The 20,701-nt window shown below is 36.0% G+C and overlaps 2 protein-coding genes and 1 long non-coding RNA gene across 4 annotated transcripts; all 3 read left to right on the forward strand.

Annotated features, from left to right (window-relative positions):
• Nucleotides 1-334: 334 nt before the first annotated feature.
• Nucleotides 335-2,686, forward strand: LOC112417148 (uncharacterized). Its single transcript, XR_003007681.2, has 2 exons — nucleotides 335-1,514; nucleotides 1,955-2,686. It is a non-coding gene; the product is annotated as an uncharacterized lncRNA (long non-coding RNA).
• A 9,907-nt stretch (nucleotides 2,687-12,593) lies between these two features.
• Nucleotides 12,594-15,872, forward strand: LOC25482230 (short-chain dehydrogenase/reductase family 42E member 1). The gene is made up of 5 exons (XM_013610771.3): nucleotides 12,594-12,909; nucleotides 13,132-13,474; nucleotides 13,989-14,260; nucleotides 14,335-14,534; nucleotides 15,205-15,872. Exons 1-5 carry the CDS (start codon nucleotides 12,720-12,722, stop codon nucleotides 15,637-15,639), a joined length of 1,440 nt encoding a protein of 479 aa, XP_013466225.1. The 5' UTR covers nucleotides 12,594-12,719; the 3' UTR covers nucleotides 15,640-15,872.
• Nucleotides 15,873-16,650: 778 nt separating this feature from the next.
• Nucleotides 16,651-20,158, forward strand: LOC25482231 (chlorophyll a-b binding protein 7, chloroplastic). 2 transcript variants are annotated; one of them, XM_013610773.3, is made up of 5 exons: nucleotides 16,656-17,025; nucleotides 17,102-17,251; nucleotides 17,372-17,504; nucleotides 19,138-19,230; nucleotides 19,632-20,158. In XM_013610773.3, exons 1-5 carry the CDS (start codon nucleotides 16,712-16,714, stop codon nucleotides 19,941-19,943), a joined length of 1,002 nt encoding a protein of 333 aa, XP_013466227.1. In that variant the 5' UTR covers nucleotides 16,656-16,711; the 3' UTR covers nucleotides 19,944-20,158. The 2 variants fall into 2 exon arrangements, with proteins under 2 accessions (XP_024633176.1, XP_013466227.1); XM_024777408.2 differs by lacking the exon at nucleotides 19,138-19,230 and having other exon boundaries at nucleotides 16,651-17,025.
• The last annotated feature ends 543 nt before the right edge of the window (nucleotides 20,159-20,701 follow it).

Below are 20,701 nucleotides of genomic sequence, written 5' to 3' on the forward strand. Positions count from 1 at the left end.
CAAGCTACATCTTAAGGCGCATTTAACTACTTTTTGGTTATAACTTGCTAAAACACATCTTCTAAAAAATAAGTGGGTGTATTATAGCAAATGCGTATAGGAGTTGCTAACATACACCCACTTATTTTTTTGAAGGTGTGTTTTAGCAACATTCATCTTAAAGTGTTAACAACTTTTTAGTTATATCTTTGCTAAAACACACCTTAATAAAAACTAGTGGGTATATCCTAACAAACCTCATATATATATATATATATATATATATATATATATATAAACACACCTATTTGCTATTAAAAAAAGAAAGTTGTTTTTTTTCACATCAAAAGTTTCCTCAAACCACATTGAAATGACAAAATTACCCCCAACGATAGTTAACTACTGCTGAAAAAATCGACAACAGTTAACTACTACTAGCCACAGCGGTAGTTAACTAACGTTACAACCTGTAATTAAACCAGAATAGCAACATCAATATACCATTTTCCAGAAGCTAACCAAAACACTCAAACTCTCTACCAAAATCACCTTTCACCCATTTTGCATAAAAATCGTCCAATTTTCTTTCAACAAAATCTCAAGTGAGTAATTTTCATTCTATTAATATGCAATATAGTTAGTATAGGCTGTTTCTTTTTTGTTTTATATATATATTTTTAGCAAAATGTTAGTTTTAGGTTAGTTTGAAAATGTCTTTTTTTTTTTTGTTAGATTAGGATGTTGTAATTGTATATTGATGTTGTCATTGTTGTTTAGAGTAGGTTTAGATACAATGTGGTTGTTTTGAAGTTTAATTAACACTAATTGTGATCATTTTATGAAATGCATTCAAGGTGTTTGATAAAATGCCTAAGTGAAACATCCATTGTTTTTTGAGATTATCATAGACAAATCTTAAGTGGGATCATTATGAATTCAGTATGAAATAATTCCGAAAAGGAGTAAATGGTAAAATCATGGTGCATTTAGCTTAGTTTAGTTACTTTGAATATTTTAATGATGGTTCGTGTGGTATAATCATATGCTAAATCCATTTATTTTGCTTTGTTTGCTTTTGTTTTTGCACAAATATGTTTGGGGAGAGGAGCGGTGTAGGATTGATGAACATATGATGTGACGTGGCAAAACAGATATGACAAATAGCTATAGGAAGGAACGGACGACAACAAACCCATGGCCGAAGACGTAGGAACCCGGCAGGTGTAGAGAGATCACATATGGTCCAGTTGCAGGTGGTTGATCCAACACTTGTGCCACAATATGACGATGGATACGATCATACTAAGCAACATTATGTTGAGTAAGCAGATGATGTGCACTTTCGGCGCCAGAGGTATAAGAGGATGAGGCTGAGGCTGATCCCGAGGGTGAGACGGTGAGTATGGGGGTGATTCTAATGTTGAGGATGATGTCCCTGTTGTAGGGTATCTCTTTCCTGAAGGTCCTAAGAACATATCAGTTTTTTCTAGATACGCAAAGCATGTTGCAGTGCTGTTTGGTTTAATACTCATAATGTTAGTTTTTTTATTCTTTAAACTTTTTATTTAATATTATTGATTTAGTAAATTTTAAATGTTATGTGTTTACGTGATTAAGTGATCAATTATTTTACTGATAATTGATTAATTGTTAAGTGCTTATGTGTTTAAGCTATTAAGTGATACATTTTTTTACGAGTCATGTTAACTTGTGCCCTAAGAGCGTATGTTAAGAAATCCAAAAAAGCAACTTTGCATTGGAAAATATAACATTTTAATTTTTAAGAAGTTGAATCATGAATGCATGACTTTTAATGTGTATATTTCTATAATGAGTTTATTAACATGTGCCCTTGAGGGCACAAGTTAACATTTGCCTTTTTTTATTAAGTGAATCAATGTTAAGTATTTATGTGTTTAAGTGATTAAATTAATCAGTGGTTAATTGATTTATTCTTAATTTATTTGTTTTTCAGATTTTCTTTGAAGACGCATATAGAACCGTTAATTATGGGAGAAAGGTGAGAGATCTTACAACCCCCAGAAGAAGGTTTGGATTGGTTTTGGCAACCTGTGAGGGCATCCAGATTGAGTGACACATGCCATGATACGTACTTTGTGTGAGATGTTTCACTCAGAGGCTAGCAGTTTCCATCTACCGGTGAGAGGGATGACCATCACGTTAGACGATGTGTCTAATCTTCTCCATGTTCCCATTAAAGGACGTTCGCTAGACTTTGAGAAGAAGGTGTCGAGGGAGCATGGGGTGAGTATGATGACGAGATATTTAGGTATGTCGGCTGCTGCTGTAGCGAAGGCGTGCAAGGCGAAGTATGGTGCTCATCTTACTTTTGTCGCTTTGAAGCGGCTTTATGAGGACCATCTGATCGTGGCTAGACAGCTGGATGTGCCACAGTCGAGGGAGGAGTTGAAGGAGAGAGATAGGAGGAGGGAGTGGTGTGTTAGGAGTTTTCTGATATATCTCGTTGGGTGTACGTTGTTCACTAATAAGACGGACAAACACACCGAGGTAATAAATCTTGAGTGTATGGTGGACTTGACTGCGATGAATAGGTGGTTGTGGGGAGGAATGAAATTGGCGCACCTATATCACTACCTGACTGATTCCGTCCAACCGAGGACGAAGACGATGTCTGGTTGTGTGACCCTTCTGATAGTAATAAATTCAATCATGTTCATTTATTTAATTAGATTTTTTTTTCTATGTTCATCTATTTAAATTAGGATTTAATTATATTTTTTTTCTATGATCGTTTATTTAAATTAGGATTTAATTAATTTTTTTCTATGTTCGTTTACTTAATTATATTTTTTTTCTATGTTCGTCTATTTAAATTAGGATTTAATTGATTTTTTTTTCCAATGTTCATCCATTTAATCTAAATTAGGATTTAATTTAATTTTTTTCTCTATGTTCGCCGGGATGGGTTTTGGAGCATTTGTCAGGTCCTTACCCAAGGAAGAATAATAAGACTTGGAAACCCTATATCCCATGTGCCGGGAGATGGCTCCCTACGAAGGGGCATTTTGATGTGATGCATTAACGAACCGCGCTGGATCGCCTGGAGGTTGATGATGCCAGGTTTACTACGTACGATGATCGGAGGTCGGTCCATCCATTTGAGGAGATATATACATACTCTGGATGGGTGCTTTGCGGAAAGCATAAGGTGTACCGTCACTTGCCCTAGCGGGTGAAGAGGCAGAACGGGTTTGTGTGGGACATCACTCATTTGTAACGACTATTCTAGTAGGGCAGACCCTTCAGGCTTTCACAAACTTCCGTGCGTGCTGCACTCCTCTAGAGCAGTGGGGATTGATGGCATATAAATAGTGGCATCATTTCTCTTGCTACATGGCTTGGTATGTTAAGGTGTCTCATCCGAGGATTCTCTCACCTGTTGAAGGATCTCATGCTAGACCGGCGAACCGGGAGCATAGATAGAGCAATAACATGCTAGAGAGATTCCCGATACATTAGAGCTCATCAGGGACTGCGTTCGGATGACAGATGAGGCGTTGGCTAGTAGTGACCAACTCGGCAGAGAGGATCTACTGCAGGTCTTGATCCATATTAATAGTATTGATCGGCGAGCCCTCACGTATTCTTCGTCATGCAGCGGAGGCAGATGTCGGAGCGGAGGCATCAACATTGATTTTTCTTTTACTTTATGTACAATTTGATCATTGATGTAACATTATGACATATTCACACTTATTTATAAATTTTATGACATTTTTGTATTTATCTATTTTAGCGTGTTAACTTTTCTAATTTATCGTGTTAAAATTCTTTTTTGGTTTTATAATTTAGTTCAATGAATATATGTTTCGATGAAGGGCACTTAAAACGCTTGGATGAGCACTTAAAATGCTTGAATGAAGGGAATTTCAAATGTCACAACTATTGCCTCTGACTGAACAACACAACAATAGTTAACTGGTGTCGATTTTGTTCCCCAGCGGTACTTAACTACCGCTACCACTGCGACTTTGATACAAATTCAAGGCAGCACCATCATTTCCAGACACTATCTCATCAATTAGCACTCTCTCCAAATCTCTATCAAAATCATCCAAATCTCATTTTTTTAGGAAATTCATCCAAATTTCATCAACAAAATCATAAATTCTATTAAGTAATTGCTATGAATTTATGTTGATGAATCACCTAGGTTGAATTCTATTAAGTTGTTTATGTTGAGGCCGTTGTGCCATTACGTTGTTTAATTAATGTTTTCTGTTGCAATGAGATTTAAAATTGATGACTTGAGATGTTTGAAATAAATAGTAATTTTACTCTATTTATGTTTTAACGTAGTGTATCATCCTGTTTAGTTGATTACTCTGATGTTTATGCAAAAAAATCCAAGTTGGGAAAATGGGGTGTTACAGCAGGTATGTACGAAGTCTCTGATTATGATCACCTTGCTGCTAAGGTGGATGCACTCACCCAAAAATTTAAAAAATTTAATGTTAGTGCTGTCACACCTACTCCTACATCTCCTCCTTGTGAAATCTGTGGTATATTTGGTCATATTAGTGTTGATTGTCAGTTAGGTAGTGCTGCTAATAGTATTGAGCAAATCAACTACGCTTAATACAACCAAGGAACAAGGCCAAACCAAAAATTTTATAAAAATCCTCAAGGTTGCTATGGACAAGTAGCACCACCTGGCTATACAAACAACCAGAGGGTGGCTCAGAAATCAAGTTTGGAAATTTTGTTGGAAAATTGCATGATGAATCAAAATAAACAACTTCAAGAGCTCAAAAACCAAACGAGATTTATGAACGACTCTCTCTACAAACTCAATACCAAGGTAGATTCTATCGCCACACACACTAAAATGCTTGAGACCCAAATCTCCCAAGTGCCCCAACAAGTGGCCACCTCTTCTCAAACACCGGGAGTCTTTCCTGGTCAAACTAAAGCCAACCCCAAGGCTCATGTCAATGATATTTCTTTTGGGGGTAGTAAGTTATAAGAGACCGTTGCTAAAGATAAAAGTACCAAGGGAGAGAGTGTTAAGCTTTTAGGTGAGAAAAATGTGATAGAAATTGAGAAACCGCTTGATAAGAACAAAGCCCCTTCCCCATTAAGGCTTGTTAAGCTTAACTTGAAGGCTCAATTCAATAAATTTGTGAACATACTTAAGAAGATTTGCGTTAAGATTCCCTTTGCTGAAGATTTGTCTCGAATGCCTCTATATGCCAAGTTTTTAAAAGAATTTTTTTCAAAGAAAAAGGCTATGGAGCACAATGAGACAATAGCTTTGACAAGGGAAAGTAGTGCAATCATCAAGAAGCCACCTCCAAAGGTTAGAGATCCAACCAGTTTTGCCATTCCTTGTGTGATCGGGAGTGAGACCTTAGACAAAGCCTTGTGTGACTTAGGTGTTGATGAGTCATTAATTAGTGTCTTTTATTTAATATTTAAGTTTATTTTATTTAGATTTAATATGTTTTTATTTCCTTCTAGAACTATTTTATTTCAATTGCAAGTTATTATATTTCAGAAACGAATATCCAAAAGATTTAATCTTGGAGCAAAAGAAAGGAGAATTGGAGCTTATTCATGCCAAAAATATGAAGATCTCATGCAAAAATATATTGTGCAATGATTCATGCCAAAAATATGAAGATCTCATGCAAAAATATATTGTGCAAAGAATTTGAAGATCTTGTGCAAAAATATAACAAGTGGCGCGACCCTTTTACCCTTTTGCTGCTTTTGCTTCTTCAACAAAGCTGCCTATTTTAGTATTTATGACCTAGAGCCCATGGTTTCTTGTGCAACAATTTAGTGATTTAATTCTTGGGGCTCAAGTCAATGTTAGACTATAAATAGAGCAGCCATCTAGTTGTAAAACCATCTTTTGTTCTTGAAAATAATAAGTGACAATTGTTTCTTTGAATAAAAGTTCAACCTTTATTTTATGTTCTTCTTCTTCTTCTTCTTCTTCTTCTCTTCTATGTCTACAATGAACGTTAGTGAGTAGACTTCTCCTTGTCTTGGGATTGTTGGATAAGTCTAATGACATAATCCTAATCAAACCAAGCTATTAACCCTAATCTTATGTAACCCTAATCTCTAATATAAATTCACCGTTTTAACATGAATTAACCATTATCAAACTGTGGAAACGAAAGTGGAGGGTTTGATAATTGTTAATCCATCATCTCAAATATCAATTCATAAAACGAAAGTGGAGCTTTGATATTCGAACAAGTGAATTTAGACAAGGGTTGCAAAGGCAGCGAAATAGTCTTTGCAATCTTTGAGACATATAAGTTTCGATCTTCAAGGGAACTAATAGTAATCAAGTCAGCGAAACAGTCTTGGTTGCTAGAGGAACCAAAATCTAATAGTAATCAAGTCAGCGAAATAGGCTTGATTTCTAGAGGAATATAAGAGAAACTTGTCTTTAGAAGTTAGATCTAACATAAGGTTCTAGGTTTAATAGTTTTGGTTTGTGAAGGGTTTGTCACCATGACGGACCAATGATCCCAAGACACCTCTTTTATTATTATTGTTATTTTTCTTTTAAACAAAAATACAACTTTCTACTTTCTAAACTTTCAATCCAATCATTATTAAAAGTTAATTGAATTCATAACTCCCTGTCGGAACGATCCTCTATTTTTACTACTTCGATAGAATCGTGCACTTGCAGTTTTATCCCATCAGGTGCTAGTGTTAGTTTGCTACCCTTATCCCTCTTTAAGAAGATGGGAATAGGAGAGTTGAAACCTACCGAAACAACATTGAAGTTAGCTGATCGTTCTACTATCCAACCTGTCGGATATGTTGAGGACATCCCCGTTAAGATAGAAGGGATATATATCCCGACTGATTTTATGGTGCTTGACATAGAAGAAGACAATGAGTGCCCAATAATTCTAGGACGACCTTTTCTCGCTACAGCGGGTGCTATAGTTGATGTCAAGAATGGTAGGATTGTTTTTCAAGTGAGTGATGAAATGGTAGGATTTGAGTTGGAGAATGTTATGAAAAGTCCTGCTATTTATTCTTGTTGCATGATTAAAGATCATGATGTGAAAGAACGCTTCTTAGCGTCATCTACACAATATGATCTCTTTGATCCTTTCTAAGGACACTTTCTAACCGCCAAGCTAATGACTATAAAGGAGCGCTTCGTGGGAGGCAACCCACGCATTTAACTACTTTTGTTTTGTTTGTTTTAAGTTATTTTATAGGTAATTGTCCAAGCATGATTCAAGAAAATGAAAATTTTTGAAGCCCCAGACTCCAGAATCTTGGCACGGCCCGTGCTCCCATTGGCACAGCCGTGCCAGACCTAGCCTTGCCAAACACACAAAATCACAGAAGCTTGGCACGACCCGTGCCCCCAGCTGGCACGGCCGTGCCCGAGCCCAGGTAGGAATATATACACAAAAATTTTCCTTCTTCTTCCCTCATTCTCCAACACAAACATCTCTCCTCCTTCAAACTTCTCTCTAAAACCTCCATAACCACAAAACTTTAAACCTTCATATCTCCAATAAAACACCACCAAATCACAAAATTTCTTCACCCAATCAATGCCAAACATCATTCCAATCATAACCCTCCAATCAAAAACAACTTTCATCCACCCAAACCCAAAATCAACCAAATTCGTGGCCTTCATTAACCTAACCCAAAAACCACAAATTCATCACCAATATTCCCAACCCAACTCATAAAACTCACTTAAACCTTAAACCCAAAACTAAACCATCTTTTCCACCAAAAACATTCCCAAAACCCAACCTTCACCAAAACCACACAAAGTCAACCAAGGTCAAGGAAATGGCTTCCAAAAGAGGTGGAAAATAAGTTGCAAGCTCTTCAGGAGGACCTCCCCCAAAGAAGCAAGTGCCAGCAAAGAATCATGGAATACAATTCAAGGACAACAAGCAAAGGGATAGGTATAAAGTTCTCATCTCTAAACCTTTACATGCTTGTAGATACCCTGATTCTTATAGCTTGAATGTGATAGGCATTAGAGACAACATGTTTGACTTGCTAGGAAGATTAGGGTGGGTTGCTATGTTAAGACCTATGAGAGGGTATGAAAATTTCACCTATGAGTTTTTAAGTTCTATTGTGTTTACAAAGGATAGGATGAATTTTGATAACCCCAATCATAGAGTATCTTTCCGGCTTATGAACATTGATTATGAGATGTCTCTTCAACACTTTTGTCATGAGATGGGCTTCGCAAATGCGGAGTTCATGCATGACTCTTGGGATCAAAGTCTAAAGCCGGTTGACTATCAACCCGCCGTCTTTTGGGAACGTATCACCGGTCTTAGGCAATTTAATACACGTTCCAACAAAGATAGTAATATTCACAACCCTGTGCTTAGGTACCTTAAAAGGGTTATGGCTTGCACCATTTGGGGTAGTACTGAATTGGGGAACACTAGGACAAATGACCTCTTAATGTTGTGGGCTATGCTTAACAACCACCCCGTTAACACTTATTTTTACTTGCTTGATTACCTTTCCCATGTAGGTAATAGGTCTGATGGTAAGGGAGATATAGTAGTAGGTGGTATCATCACATACATAGCTAGGCAATTGGGAGTGGGTGAGGACCAAGGGATAAACAAGATTGAGGGAAACAATAGGCTTAACATAGAGACCCTTATCTCTATGAACTTCATTAAACCTCGTCCCCCCATGGCCTATACACTCAAATTCAATGTGCCTATTTTAATTATACTTCCTAACCTATCTCGGACTAACACTGAGGTGGAAGAAAATTTGTTGTATGTTGGTGATGGTTCACAAGTACATGAAGAGCACAATGTTAGAGAAGAGGAAGGTGCACACTTGCACCATTATGATGAGCACCATGACGAGGATGCCGGAGGAAACAATGAGAATGAAAGATGGGCATGGATGCACACCGAGGTTGAAATGATAAGCACCGAGCAACAAAGGCAATGTGTTGAACTATCGGGCTAAGAAATGATGTCCTAAGGGACAACCGTATATCCGAAGAGAATAATCAAATGCTTCGGAACATGATGCAACATCTCAACCTCCAAGGTTCTCCTTATGGACCTCAATGAATCAAATGTGAGCTTTCCTCTTCCTCTCCTCTCTCTTTCTCCTCCTACTTCTTCTTCTTCTTCTTCCTCTTCTTTTCTTTTATTTTTATTGTTTTGAATCATTGAGGACAATGCTTCTCCTAAGTGTGGGGGGAGCCAAATAAAGTGTCTTGTGTCGTAGTGTTTCCAAACTCCCTTGAACTTTATTCTTTTGTTTTGTTTAATTGCGAAAGGCATGAGAAAAGTGAACTCTAAATTGGTTTTATTAAGTAGCTTGTTTTTATTGAAAATTATGACATAAATTTTTGTTGTATCCTCTAAATTGGTTGTTTCTTGTACATGAAAGTGAACTCTTGTGTTTTAAGTTTTCTTGATAAACCCACATCTTGTTTTATCGTGAATAATTCTCCAATGAGAAAAGCACAAGTTGCATCCCTTGAGCAAGTGTATGAATAGGTATTTTAAGGAAGCACATTCTAATTTTAGTGGTACGTTAACTTTTAAAAGTCTTTAGAGTAAAATTAGTATAAGTTTGTGTGGGGAATAAATAGATAAATCAAAGTGGGGCTGAAGCAAATTTAATTGTAAAAGAGACATCACTAGATCATGGAGGAAAGGATACCCCCTCGCTAACTTCCTAAGAGAAGGTGATGTTTCTCTAATAATTAAAAGTAGCTTCCACAAATCCTTCTAAAAGAAGGAAAGAATTAATTGCACAATTAGGAGGCATCATTGGCACATGGAGGAAAGGATACCCCCTCGCTGACTTCCTACGTAAAAATGATGTCTTTTAACTTATAAATTGCAGCACTACTTAGGGTGATCATGGAATCTAGGAGGAAAGGATACCCCCTCGCGGACTTCCTATGAGAAAATAGTATCCCCTAAGCAATCTACAGCCCCCAAGGCACCTAAAGTTGTCAAATAAATCTAGATAATTCCCATCTCTCTTATATGAAATGAAGAAAGGACTTTTCTCGGTTGGTTTAGTACTAGGATTAGAACCTGTTTTCCTCATAATATCTATCTTATACAGGAGCAAGAAAAGGGTTGGACTACACACACACACTTAGAACTTGATTGTTGGGTTGAATAAAGATTACAAGAAATGCTTGAGTTTGTGATTAGTGTACGCTTGAAATTAAAGCCTTTGAGGAGACATGAGTTTTGATTGAATTGTCATATATAATCTTGTTTATTGCTACTATGTTTATGCCTTTTGCTTGAGGACAAGCAAAGATTCAAGTGTGGGGGAGTTTAATGAGTCATTTATTATCTATTTTAGTATAATATTTAGTTTCGTTTTAATTAGATTTAAGTTTATCTTATTTTAATATTATTTCCTTTTAGAGCTATTTTACTTCAATTGCATATTATTATATTTCAGGAATGAATATTTGATGGATTGAGTCTTGGAGCAAAAGAAAGGGGGTTTGGAGCTGATTCAGAGCAAAAATACGAAGATTCAGAGACAAAAATATGTCTCCTCCAAGTCAGAAGCTTGGCACGGCCCGTGCTAACATTGACACGGCCGTGCCACCTCCCAGGACAACCTTTTGCTGCTTTTTGCTTAGATTTTAAGCTACTTTATTTTAGTTTTCTTGTGGAACATTCTAGTGATGTAATTGCTTAGATTCTAAGTCGAATGTAAACTATAAATAGAGTAGTTAACCATCACAAATATTCATCTTTTATTCTTGGAATTCAACAAGTGACAATTGTCTTTCTAATAAAAGTTCTTTTCTTTTTCTTTACTTTCTTATTATTTACTTTTATGCTTTTCTCCTTCTTCTCCATGTCTACGATGAACATGAGCGAGTAGACTTCTCTTGTCTTGGGATTGTTGGATAAGTCTAAATGACATAATCCTAATCAAACCAAGCTATTGACCCTAATCTTATGTAACCCTAATCTCTAATCTAAATTCACCGTTTTAACATGAATTAACCATTATCAAACTGTGGAAACGAAAGTGGAGGGTTTGATAATTGTTAATCCATCATCTTAAATATCAATTCATAAAACGAAAGTGGAACTTTGATATTCGAACAAGTGAATTTAGACAAGGGTTGCAAAGGCAGCGAAATAGTCTTTGCAATCTTTGAGACATATAAGTTTCGATCTTCAAGGGAACTAATAGTAATCAAGTCAGCGAAATAGGCTTGGTTGCTAGAGGAGCCAAAATCTAATAGTAATCAAGTCAGCGAAATAGGCTTGGTTGCTAGAGGAACAAAAGAGAAACTGTCTTTACAAGTTAGGTCTAACATAAGGTTCTAGGTTTAATAGTTTGGTTTGAGAAGGACTTGTCATTAAGATGAACCAATGATCCCAATGCTCTTTTTATTATATTATCTTTCAACCGTTTGAAAACCCCAACTTTGCAACTTGATTCTCTTCTAATCATCAACAAAAGTCAATTGAATTTAACAACTCCATGTCGGAACGATACTCTTATTTTACTACTTCGATAGAACCGTACACTTGTGGTTTTATCCCATCACCTATATCATCTTCTTCAAAACTTGCCTCCTTCTCTCTCCTTCCCCAAATCTTGGCTATCCGATCAATCTAACAATGGTAGATTTAAAAGAGAAAAAGACAGTAACTCCAAATCCCTAATTATGGAAAGATGCCAAATACATGACAACATGAACACTGCGGCGGCAAGAACACTTTTTCAACCCAATGGTAAGGAAGACACGACCTCCAAGTACAAGATGCCGACAATTAACTCCAAATCTCTATCATGGTTGAACATGATTGGCTCAACAATGTTTTTTTGGTTCCTAATTAATTCCTTTTCACAACTGTTGTTTGGTGGACTTGCGCCACCAAAACAACATGTGATTCAATAACCAAAGTTGGTCCATGAGTCATATATCTTTCAACATTCATAATATGGTTGTAACATTTAAAGCTCGCTTTAATCCAATCTCTATTGCTGCTTCAAAAGATAAACTCATAAAATGGAATAACAACAATTCACTATTGCGTCATCCTTAATGTTGATGGAAGATGTCTAGGCTCCTATATAAGAGCGGGATTTGGCGGGGTCTTAAGAAATAATGCTTGCTATTACTTATGAGGTTTTTCGGGCTATATTCACAATTCTTTAGATATTCTCCAAGCCGAGTTACTTGCTGTGGATATTAATGAGCTCGTTTGCTATTCTGATTCCTTACATATTATAAATCTCATAAAAAAAGTCCATTTATGAAGTACCATGTTCATGCTGTTTTGATTAAAGATATAAAAAATTTGATCGAGCAAATAATATCACTATTTTCCACACTATTCGAGAAGGGAACAAGAGTGCATATTTTATGACCATACTTAAAGCTCTATCAAATGTGGTTCTTCTTATCCATCTTCTTCTTGGACAACTTTTTATTTGGGGAATGATTTTATTTTATTTTATTTATTTATTTATTTTTTTTCTGTCTCCCTTTTCTCTTTTTGTAGTTGTTTTGATTAACTTTCCTAAAAAAAAAAATCATTGAAAAACGATGTTGACACAACACTAAAAAAACAATAAAATTAAATAATACTAAAATTAGAAGTTCCCATTTTGACGAAATTTATTTTGTTCTTGAAGATCCGCATGCAAATAACATTGGCGAGTGTGTGAAATTGAAGATAAGACGAAGAAGAAAAATGCACTTGAGCGAGAATGAAGGAATTGAGGGGAAGAGCTTCGTAGTGACCGGTGGACTTGGATTCGTAGGATCTGCTCTCTGCTTGGAACTCATTAGAAGAGGTGCTCAACAGGTTCGTGCCTTTGACCTCCGCCAATCTTCTCCTTGGTCTCATCTTCTTAAACTCAAGGGAGTCAACTGCATACAAGGTTCCTTTCATTTCTTCATTTCATTTCATTTCATTTCATTCCATTTCGGATCTGATCTTACTATTTTTCTATCTATGAAGCACATACGACACTGAACACTGACACCGTTAATAATATGAATTATAATACCTTGTCTGACACCGACACATGTTGGACACCCTGTTGTTGATGATAGGTATTTATTTGTTTAACTGAGTCCTGTCTCTGTTAATTTTGTCAAAGGGGATGTTACCCGCAAAGAGGATGTTGAAAGGGTACTCCGTGGTGCTGACTGCGTATTCCACCTTGCTGCCTTTGGGATGTCAGGAAAAGAGATGCTGCAATTTGGTCGAGTTGATGAAGTCAATATAAACGGGACATGCCATATACTCGATGCTTGCATTGACCTTGGTATCAAAAGGCTTGTTTATTGTAGCACATACAATGTTGTCTTTGGTGGTCAAAAGATACTTAACGGAAATGAGGCTTTGCCGTATTTCCCAATTGATCGTCACGTTGATCCATACAGCCGCAGTAAATCAATTGCTGAACAGTTGGTTCTAAAGAATAATGCCCGCACTCTCAAGTAATTTACTTTTACTCTTATTATCATTAATCTATGCTCTATCAAAATTAAGGCTCTCTTTGGGTGTTTGGTGGGAATGAGTGATAAATCTTTCACCAACTTTTTGTAGAGAATGATAAATGAATACGTATGAGTAATCGTTAGTATACATACAGATCTTTGTCTCCTCTTAAGAAAGAGTAAGCATTACAATCAAAGTGAAATTAAAATGTGGGATATTGGTGGAGATAAATGGGATCTGTTTGAACTTGCTAATCTCTTTTGATGAACCATGTTTCTAGTTGTTCTTTTCATGGAAAAGGAAACGATGAGACTGACATTCTTAAAGTTTGATATTTATAGTCATGCTTAGGTTTTGTGTCGTTGCTTGTTGAACAATTTACATATTATGGCTTGCTTATTTTTTGTTTCTATATTTCATACAAGTTGGTCATGTCTAATATCATTTGTTTATTTATTTATATATTTTAAAATTTATGTTAATCTACTGCCTAACCTTTTTCATCCTCTCAAGAAATGACACCAGGAATCATCTATACACTTGTGCTGTTCGTCCAGCTGCAATCTATGGACCGGGGGAAGACAGGCACCTTCCAAGGATCATAACCATGGCAAGGTTAGGTCTGCTTCTGTTCAGAATTGGTGACAAAACTGTAAAGTCAGATTGGGTTTTTGTTGATAACCTTGTCCTTGCTCTTATAATGGCAAGTATGGGACTTTTGGATGACAACAATGACAAGGGAAAACGACCTATAGCTGCTGGCCAGGCATACTTTATATGTGACGGTGATGGTTTCTCTTTGCTAATGTCTCTATTGTTAGAATTTCTAGAAGCAACCACTGACTCTTCTTTTGTTCAGGTTCACCTGTCAATTCTTTTGAATTCCTCCAACCTCTACTCAGGAGTTTGGATTATGATCTACCAAAAAGATCTTTAGCTCTCGAACATGCTCTTGTTCTTGCGAAGATTTGCCAGGGTGTTTATACAATCTTATATCCACTGCTTAATCGGTGGTGGCTCCCTCAACCATTCATCCTCCTTCCGAGTGAAGCACTCAAGGTCAGTACTTCTCTCTCATTCTACCTGACTGAATAGTTGGAGACTTATATGTAGGCCTAGAAATATGTTAGGCACATCAAGACTTTCAATGATCTCTTTGGACGATCATATCACATGGTATTTAGAGCTCAAATCCTAGAGCTTGGTGCAGACTTTTGTTATTGCATCTTTTGGAAATTTCAGCGTCTTGTTCACCTTTTAATTGTTTAATTTGATCCAGTTTTTGTATTTAATGTGTCTGTTAGTTTATACATATAGCTTAAGCTCAATTGAATGGCATGCTTTTAAAATTAGGATCCACAATTTTGATCCAAGTTGCTAGAAGCACCTTCTAATTTCTTATCGTCTTGAGAGGTATGCCTACTGTCTTTTTCAAGTAAGGTTTGACCTGAAAGCCTAATAAAAATTTTATTTTGTAAAAAGAACTTTTATTTTGTTTTGATATATTTGTAGATCAATATATTTAAATCTTTTCCACCCTTATCTGTTTGCCCTTCTCAACTTGTATGCTTGAAATAAATAAACACTGGAACATTTATGGATTACCTTTATACAACTGCATTCAAGAAAATCCTTCCTTTTCTATATGTTCGAACCCCTTTAGATGAGAATGCAAGGAGCAAGCATTCTGACTGATTGGTGAATGACATGTATGTTTGATCTTTGACAGGTGGGAGTGACTCACTATTTCTCTTACCTTAAAGCCAAAGAGGAGCTTGGCTATGTTCCCATGGTGACCTCGCGAGAGGGGATGGATTCTACCATATCTTACTGGAAACAGAGGAAAAGGCAAATTCTGGATGGGCCTACCATCTATACTTGGCTATTTTGTGTCGTTGGAATGACCTCACTATTCTGTGCTGGTTTCCTACCAGACATGGGGATTATGTTTCTTCTCAGAGCTATATGTCTATTCGTCTTTCGATCAATGTGGATGACAAGGCTGGTATTCATTATAGCGACAGCTGTGCACTTCATTGAGGCCATTTATGCTTGGTACCTGGCTAAAAGGGTGGATCCTGTCAATGCAAGAGGCTGGTTTTGGCAAACATTTGCTCTGGGATTCTTTTCATTGTGTTTTCTGTTGAAAAGAGCAAGGGAATAAGTAAGAGCTTTACGACGTTCTTTTTGGAGAAGACATCCCTCCTCTTGTACCATAGTTAATGTTAAGAAATTGAATACTCTTTAAAAAAAATGAATTCTCTTTCCCGTCAATTGCATGACAACTTGTAATAAACTATATTAGAACCCGCTTAGATAAATTTATCAGTGGTTGTAATAACAAAAATAAAAGAAAAAAATTGCAAAAAACAGAAGAAACAAACCTGTTAAGCTGAATTTACCATTACATGTTTTTTTCCTAAAAAAAGAATGAACACATCGTGGTTGTAAGCTAAACTGTTATGGAAAAGATAGTTCTGTTTTTTTTTTTTTTTATGTGGAAAATGTAATTCCCAATTTTTGGAGCTTTAAAGATAGAATTTCTAATTATAAATGCATAATAATTTTAAACTAGTTACTTTGATTCACCTTTATAAAACATTTTTTCCAAAACCAACAGTGGGATTAATATGCAACACTGTCAAAGTATGATGATCTATAACAATATGTAAAGATTATAGAGATTTTAGACTGTCTTTTTTATTCTCTCAATTTTGCATTTAAACAAATTTGTCTATGAAAATGTTATTTAGTTAGTGCCATTGAAAATGATAAAAATTTATATTATATTTGTTATATTGTTGGTGAATTGAAAAAGATAAACATAATTTTAATTAAAATAAAAATTTCATAAAAAATATTGATCATAATCTATATGGTAGATTATGGATTAGTGCAACAAAAAGAAGAAACAAAGAAGCAGAAAAGCAGTTGTCTAAACTCTAGTATTTAAAATCAAGAACCTAAAATGATGATACAAAACGAACATAATAAATAACATTGCTCTCCTCAGAAGTTTAATCATCATCTACAAAAAAATAATATCTAAATTAGTCTCACATTCTGAAGATTAATTGTTCTCAAATCTCAAGAGTAATTTGATATATTTTTCTATGACAATTTTGATATAATTTTTTGTTATACGAACAAATTGAAAATTATTGAAATATAATATAAAATTGAGTGGCTTGTCTTTGATTTTTTTTTGACGAAGAACACAAACTAAGAAAGGAGCTATGGTGTGGCTTCAACCAGTGACGTGTCCTTCCTCTTCTTCATCTTGTTTCGTTAGTGGCTCTAGTCGCTGCTCCCTCTCATCTGTAAACTACTTTGCCCCAAAACCCAGAAAACATCATCTCATCTGCAATGCTTCATGGCAAGAGCTTGCTGGAGTCTTACTATTCTCAGCGATTCCTTTCACTGCTGTCAAAGTTATAGCTAATAGTCCATTAGGGGAGTCACTGCAGAGAAAAATGGAAGAGACTAAGCAACTTGCTGTAAAAAACTCCTCTAAATTCAAGGCTCAAGCTGCCAAGGCCAGAAAACAGAGGTAGTGACCGATTTCAATCATTCTCATTGCTGCTGCATCAATGAATTGTGCTCATTCATTCCTTAAACTTTTTCAGCTTTTGGTACGGACAAGGTCGGCCTCGTTGGCTTGGTCCTATCTCGTATGACGGCTACCCATCATATCTCCATGGGGAACTGCCTGGGGATTACGGCTTTGACATTGCTGGCCTTGCCAAGGATCCAGTGGAACTGCAGAAATATTTCAAGTACGACCCAAGCTATTATGGTTATGTTATGTTATTATTATTGCTGCTTGAATTTTTCAAGCAGATATTTAATTATTTAAATAGTTAACTTGTCCTTTCATTTAATTATTTACCATTAAGCTTTGAGATATTGCATGCTCGCTGGGCTATGCTTGCATCTGTTGGTGCTCTCATTCCTGAGTTATTAGACCTATTGGGAGTCTTTCACTTTGTTGAACCTGTTTGGTGGCGCGTTGGTTATTCCAAGCTCCAGGTTAGCATGTTCTATCTCTCTTGTTCACCTTTATCTTACACAAGTTTGTGCAATTAATAATATAATTATTGTCCATTACCCATTAATTAGAAAGGGAAAAGTATGTCTTGTTTAACAATTTCAGAAAGCTACAGATGCTCTATGACATTGCTAGTTGGCAAATGAGTATTCCCATGCTGATCCAGAAAAATGTCATAGTAGTTCAAAAATTAATTATAGTTTTTCACTTCTTGTGTCTTGTAGTAGTTTGTTTGATCATATTGTTGTTTTTATCTCTCATTTCATTGATAATAGGGTAGCATTCATTGTAAAAGTTTACCGGCATGAATAACGATTTTGGTCATCTCCCCTTTTTTTAATGATTATGGGAGAAATGTAACACGGCAACCTTTCTTTCTCATTACAAGATGATCAATAAAAATCTATATGCTAAGAATCTTAAAAAATACGAACATAGATGCCAAATATCATCGGGAAATATGTCTTTGTCCGCCTACCACTGCATAACTAACTGATAAGAGTTTATAAAGAGAATTGATAGGCTCATAAGTTGAGGAGTGCCTCTCTTTATAAACTCATATCAAGAGTCCTATCTTTCCAATGTGGTACTTGGGTTTTTTTCCAATATTTGTCAACGGTACTACGACCATTTGAAGAAATTGAGAAAATAGTAATCAGTTTTGATTATCAATTGTGTGCTTTGTTATGGAAGCATTTTGAACACAACATCTTAGCAAACATAATAAGTTTTCAAACCTGTTATATGGTGGGGAAAAAGGGTCAAAGTGTCTTTGCCAACGATATTCAAAAGTTCTACAACACTACATAGAATTGGCCACTCTTAAATAATATTACCATGATATGCTTTCGTATGTTTCTAAGAAGCTATTCAGTTCACTTCTGGTCCCACTCTAAGTCATATAAAGAGGTTGTTTGCTCCTCCCAGGTTTGTGCACTGTTCACCAATACCGGTATCCTGTCAAAATTGTCACTAACTTGAGTGTCAAAGTGTATCTTGTCGAAATTCTCACAAACTTGAGTATCAAAGTGTATCTTATCGAAATTCTCACTAACTTGAATGACAAAGTGTATTTTGGTATTCACCCTTGTGGAAATCTGTATTCCTGTGTGTAAGGCGATCTCCTAACCAACAGATGTTCAAACCCCGATTCCCTGAGAGTGCAGTTTTCTGATTGACTTTGATGCTTGTATCAAGCTTAAGCTACAAGGGGAGTGCCACAATATTAGGATTATTTGGTTATTACTCTTATTGTTAAATGTTAAGGGGCTAATGGACTTGGGCTTATAGTACTAGCACTTAACCAAGTTATTAGATAAATAGGGATGCTAAAGGTTAGTATTTTGTTTCACATTACATCTTTCATTATACTTTCAGCATACTGAACCGTCTTTCTCTCTTGTCCTTTCCCTTATCCCTATACCAATAATTCTTTGGCACTTTCTTTTCCATTATTGCACTTTATTAATTGAAACTAGTCGATAAATTTTTACCTGCATGAGAATAAATTTAGCTCAGGTTGACGTTGTATAATTTTTTACGAAGCAAATAAACTGGTGAGTTGTAATAATGCAATTGACACTTATTACTTACGAGTCTTCAAATTTCTGACAGGGGGATACTCTAGATTACCTTGGCATCCCAGGCCTTCACTTAGCTGGAAGCCAGGGAGTGGTTGTGATTGCTATTTGCCAAGCACTCCTTATGGTAATGCTTGTATCCATGACCCACCTTGTCCTGTGAGCTCTGCTAATATTATTTATATCTTGTGACACTTGTCTTCCAGTACTCTTTGAGCCCATATGATGTTAGTGATGATGTGGCGTAGCACTTCTAATTATTAGATTTTTAACTTAGTGGTATTGGATGTATCGGGACCTTTCGATTCTACAAATCGAACATGTCTCATGGCTTGTAATCCTTCGTTGGTGTTCTCTTGAAATTAAAGAAGTTAATTTGCTTACATAACTCATTTGTTTGGGCCAAAATAAAAAGTTTCAGTAGTTGGAGCTGCTTAACCATAAATTTGTTTCTTTTGGACAATCATTTGCGTCTGCAGATGGATTAGCTACTGTTACTACTAATTTGTGATTCTTATCATAAAACAGGTTGGACCAGAATACGCCAGATATTGTGGGATTGAAGCACTGGAGCCTCTAGGAATATATCTGCCTGGTGATATAAACTACCCTGGAGGAGCATTGTTTGATCCCTTAAATCTGTCCAAAGATCCTGAAGCTTTTGAAGAGCTGAAAGTGAAAGAAATAAAAAATGGACGCTTGGCAATGATGGCTTGGTTAGGTTTCTTCACACAAGCGGCACTGACGGGTAAAGGTCCTGTACAAAACATTGTGGATCATATCTACGATCCTTTCCACAACAACTTGCTTGGGTCACTCAATTCAATGAAATTACACTAGGATCTTATCTTACACTCTCTCTAATTCTAAATATAAGAGACAATGTAGGATCAAAACAGAAAGACGATTTTGCATTGATGCATTAGAGGCGTGGCATGGCTGTTGTGCGGGTTTTAGCGTGTGACAGTAGGATATTAGCACCTGAAGTAATAGCTGTAATAAGTGGAGTACTTAATTTCAATGCCAGTTTTAAGAAATGTGTGATTTTATCGTTGCGCAAGGGTGTTATGTGAGGAGTCCTTCATTTGTTGAAGGTCTGTTTTTGTTCTATTTTTGTGACCTTATCATTCCTCTAATTAACAACTGGCCATCCAAACAAACAATTAAGTATACTTTCTAAATTCTGATCGAGCAAACTAGTAATGTTGTTTGCTAAAGTCAAATCACTAGCTTATAGCAGACAATATTGCAAAGAAAAGAAGCTTATAGTACACAACTTATAGTGAATAACTATAATTTTTTGAGGGCGCCAGAGAATTATAATATTTTATAAACGACTAATTTAACAATGGTAAGATTTGCGTATTTGGTATAATTAGTCCACGGTGCCAAGGAGAGTTGATCCACGTCCTTCTCTTCACTTAAGCACTCCCTTAACCACTCAACTACTAGTAATATTGTGTTTCCTTAAAAAAAAAAAAAAAAAAGTAACATTGTGTTATATCGGAGAACATTTTGTATACATACACACACCATTTCACCATTTTAATGAATCCAAACATATGTATACCTATAAAAAAGGAACTTTTTTTTTTTGC

Source organism: Medicago truncatula, chromosome 1 (genome assembly GCF_003473485.1).
Source record: "Medicago truncatula cultivar Jemalong A17 chromosome 1, MtrunA17r5.0-ANR, whole genome shotgun sequence".
NCBI classification, from domain to species: Eukaryota; Viridiplantae; Streptophyta; class Magnoliopsida; order Fabales; family Fabaceae; genus Medicago; species Medicago truncatula.

Coding starts and splice junctions, on each gene's coding strand:
- LOC25482230 (XM_013610771.3), top strand. CDS start 12,720: ATGCACTTGAGCGAGAATGAAGGAATTGAGGGGAAGAGCTTCGTAGTG. Junction 12,910..13,131: donor GGGAGTCAACTGCATACAAG/GTTCCTTTCATT, acceptor ATTTTGTCAAAG/GGGATGTTACCCGCAAAGAG. Junction 14,261..14,334: donor GGCATACTTTATATGTGACG/GTGATGGTTTCT, acceptor TCTTTTGTTCAG/GTTCACCTGTCAATTCTTTT.
- LOC25482231 (XM_013610773.3), top strand. CDS start 16,712: ATGGTGTGGCTTCAACCAGTGACGTGTCCTTCCTCTTCTTCATCTTGT. Junction 17,252..17,371: donor GAACTGCAGAAATATTTCAA/GTACGACCCAAG, acceptor TTTACCATTAAG/CTTTGAGATATTGCATGCTC. Junction 17,505..19,137: donor TTGGTTATTCCAAGCTCCAG/GTTAGCATGTTC, acceptor AATTTCTGACAG/GGGGATACTCTAGATTACCT.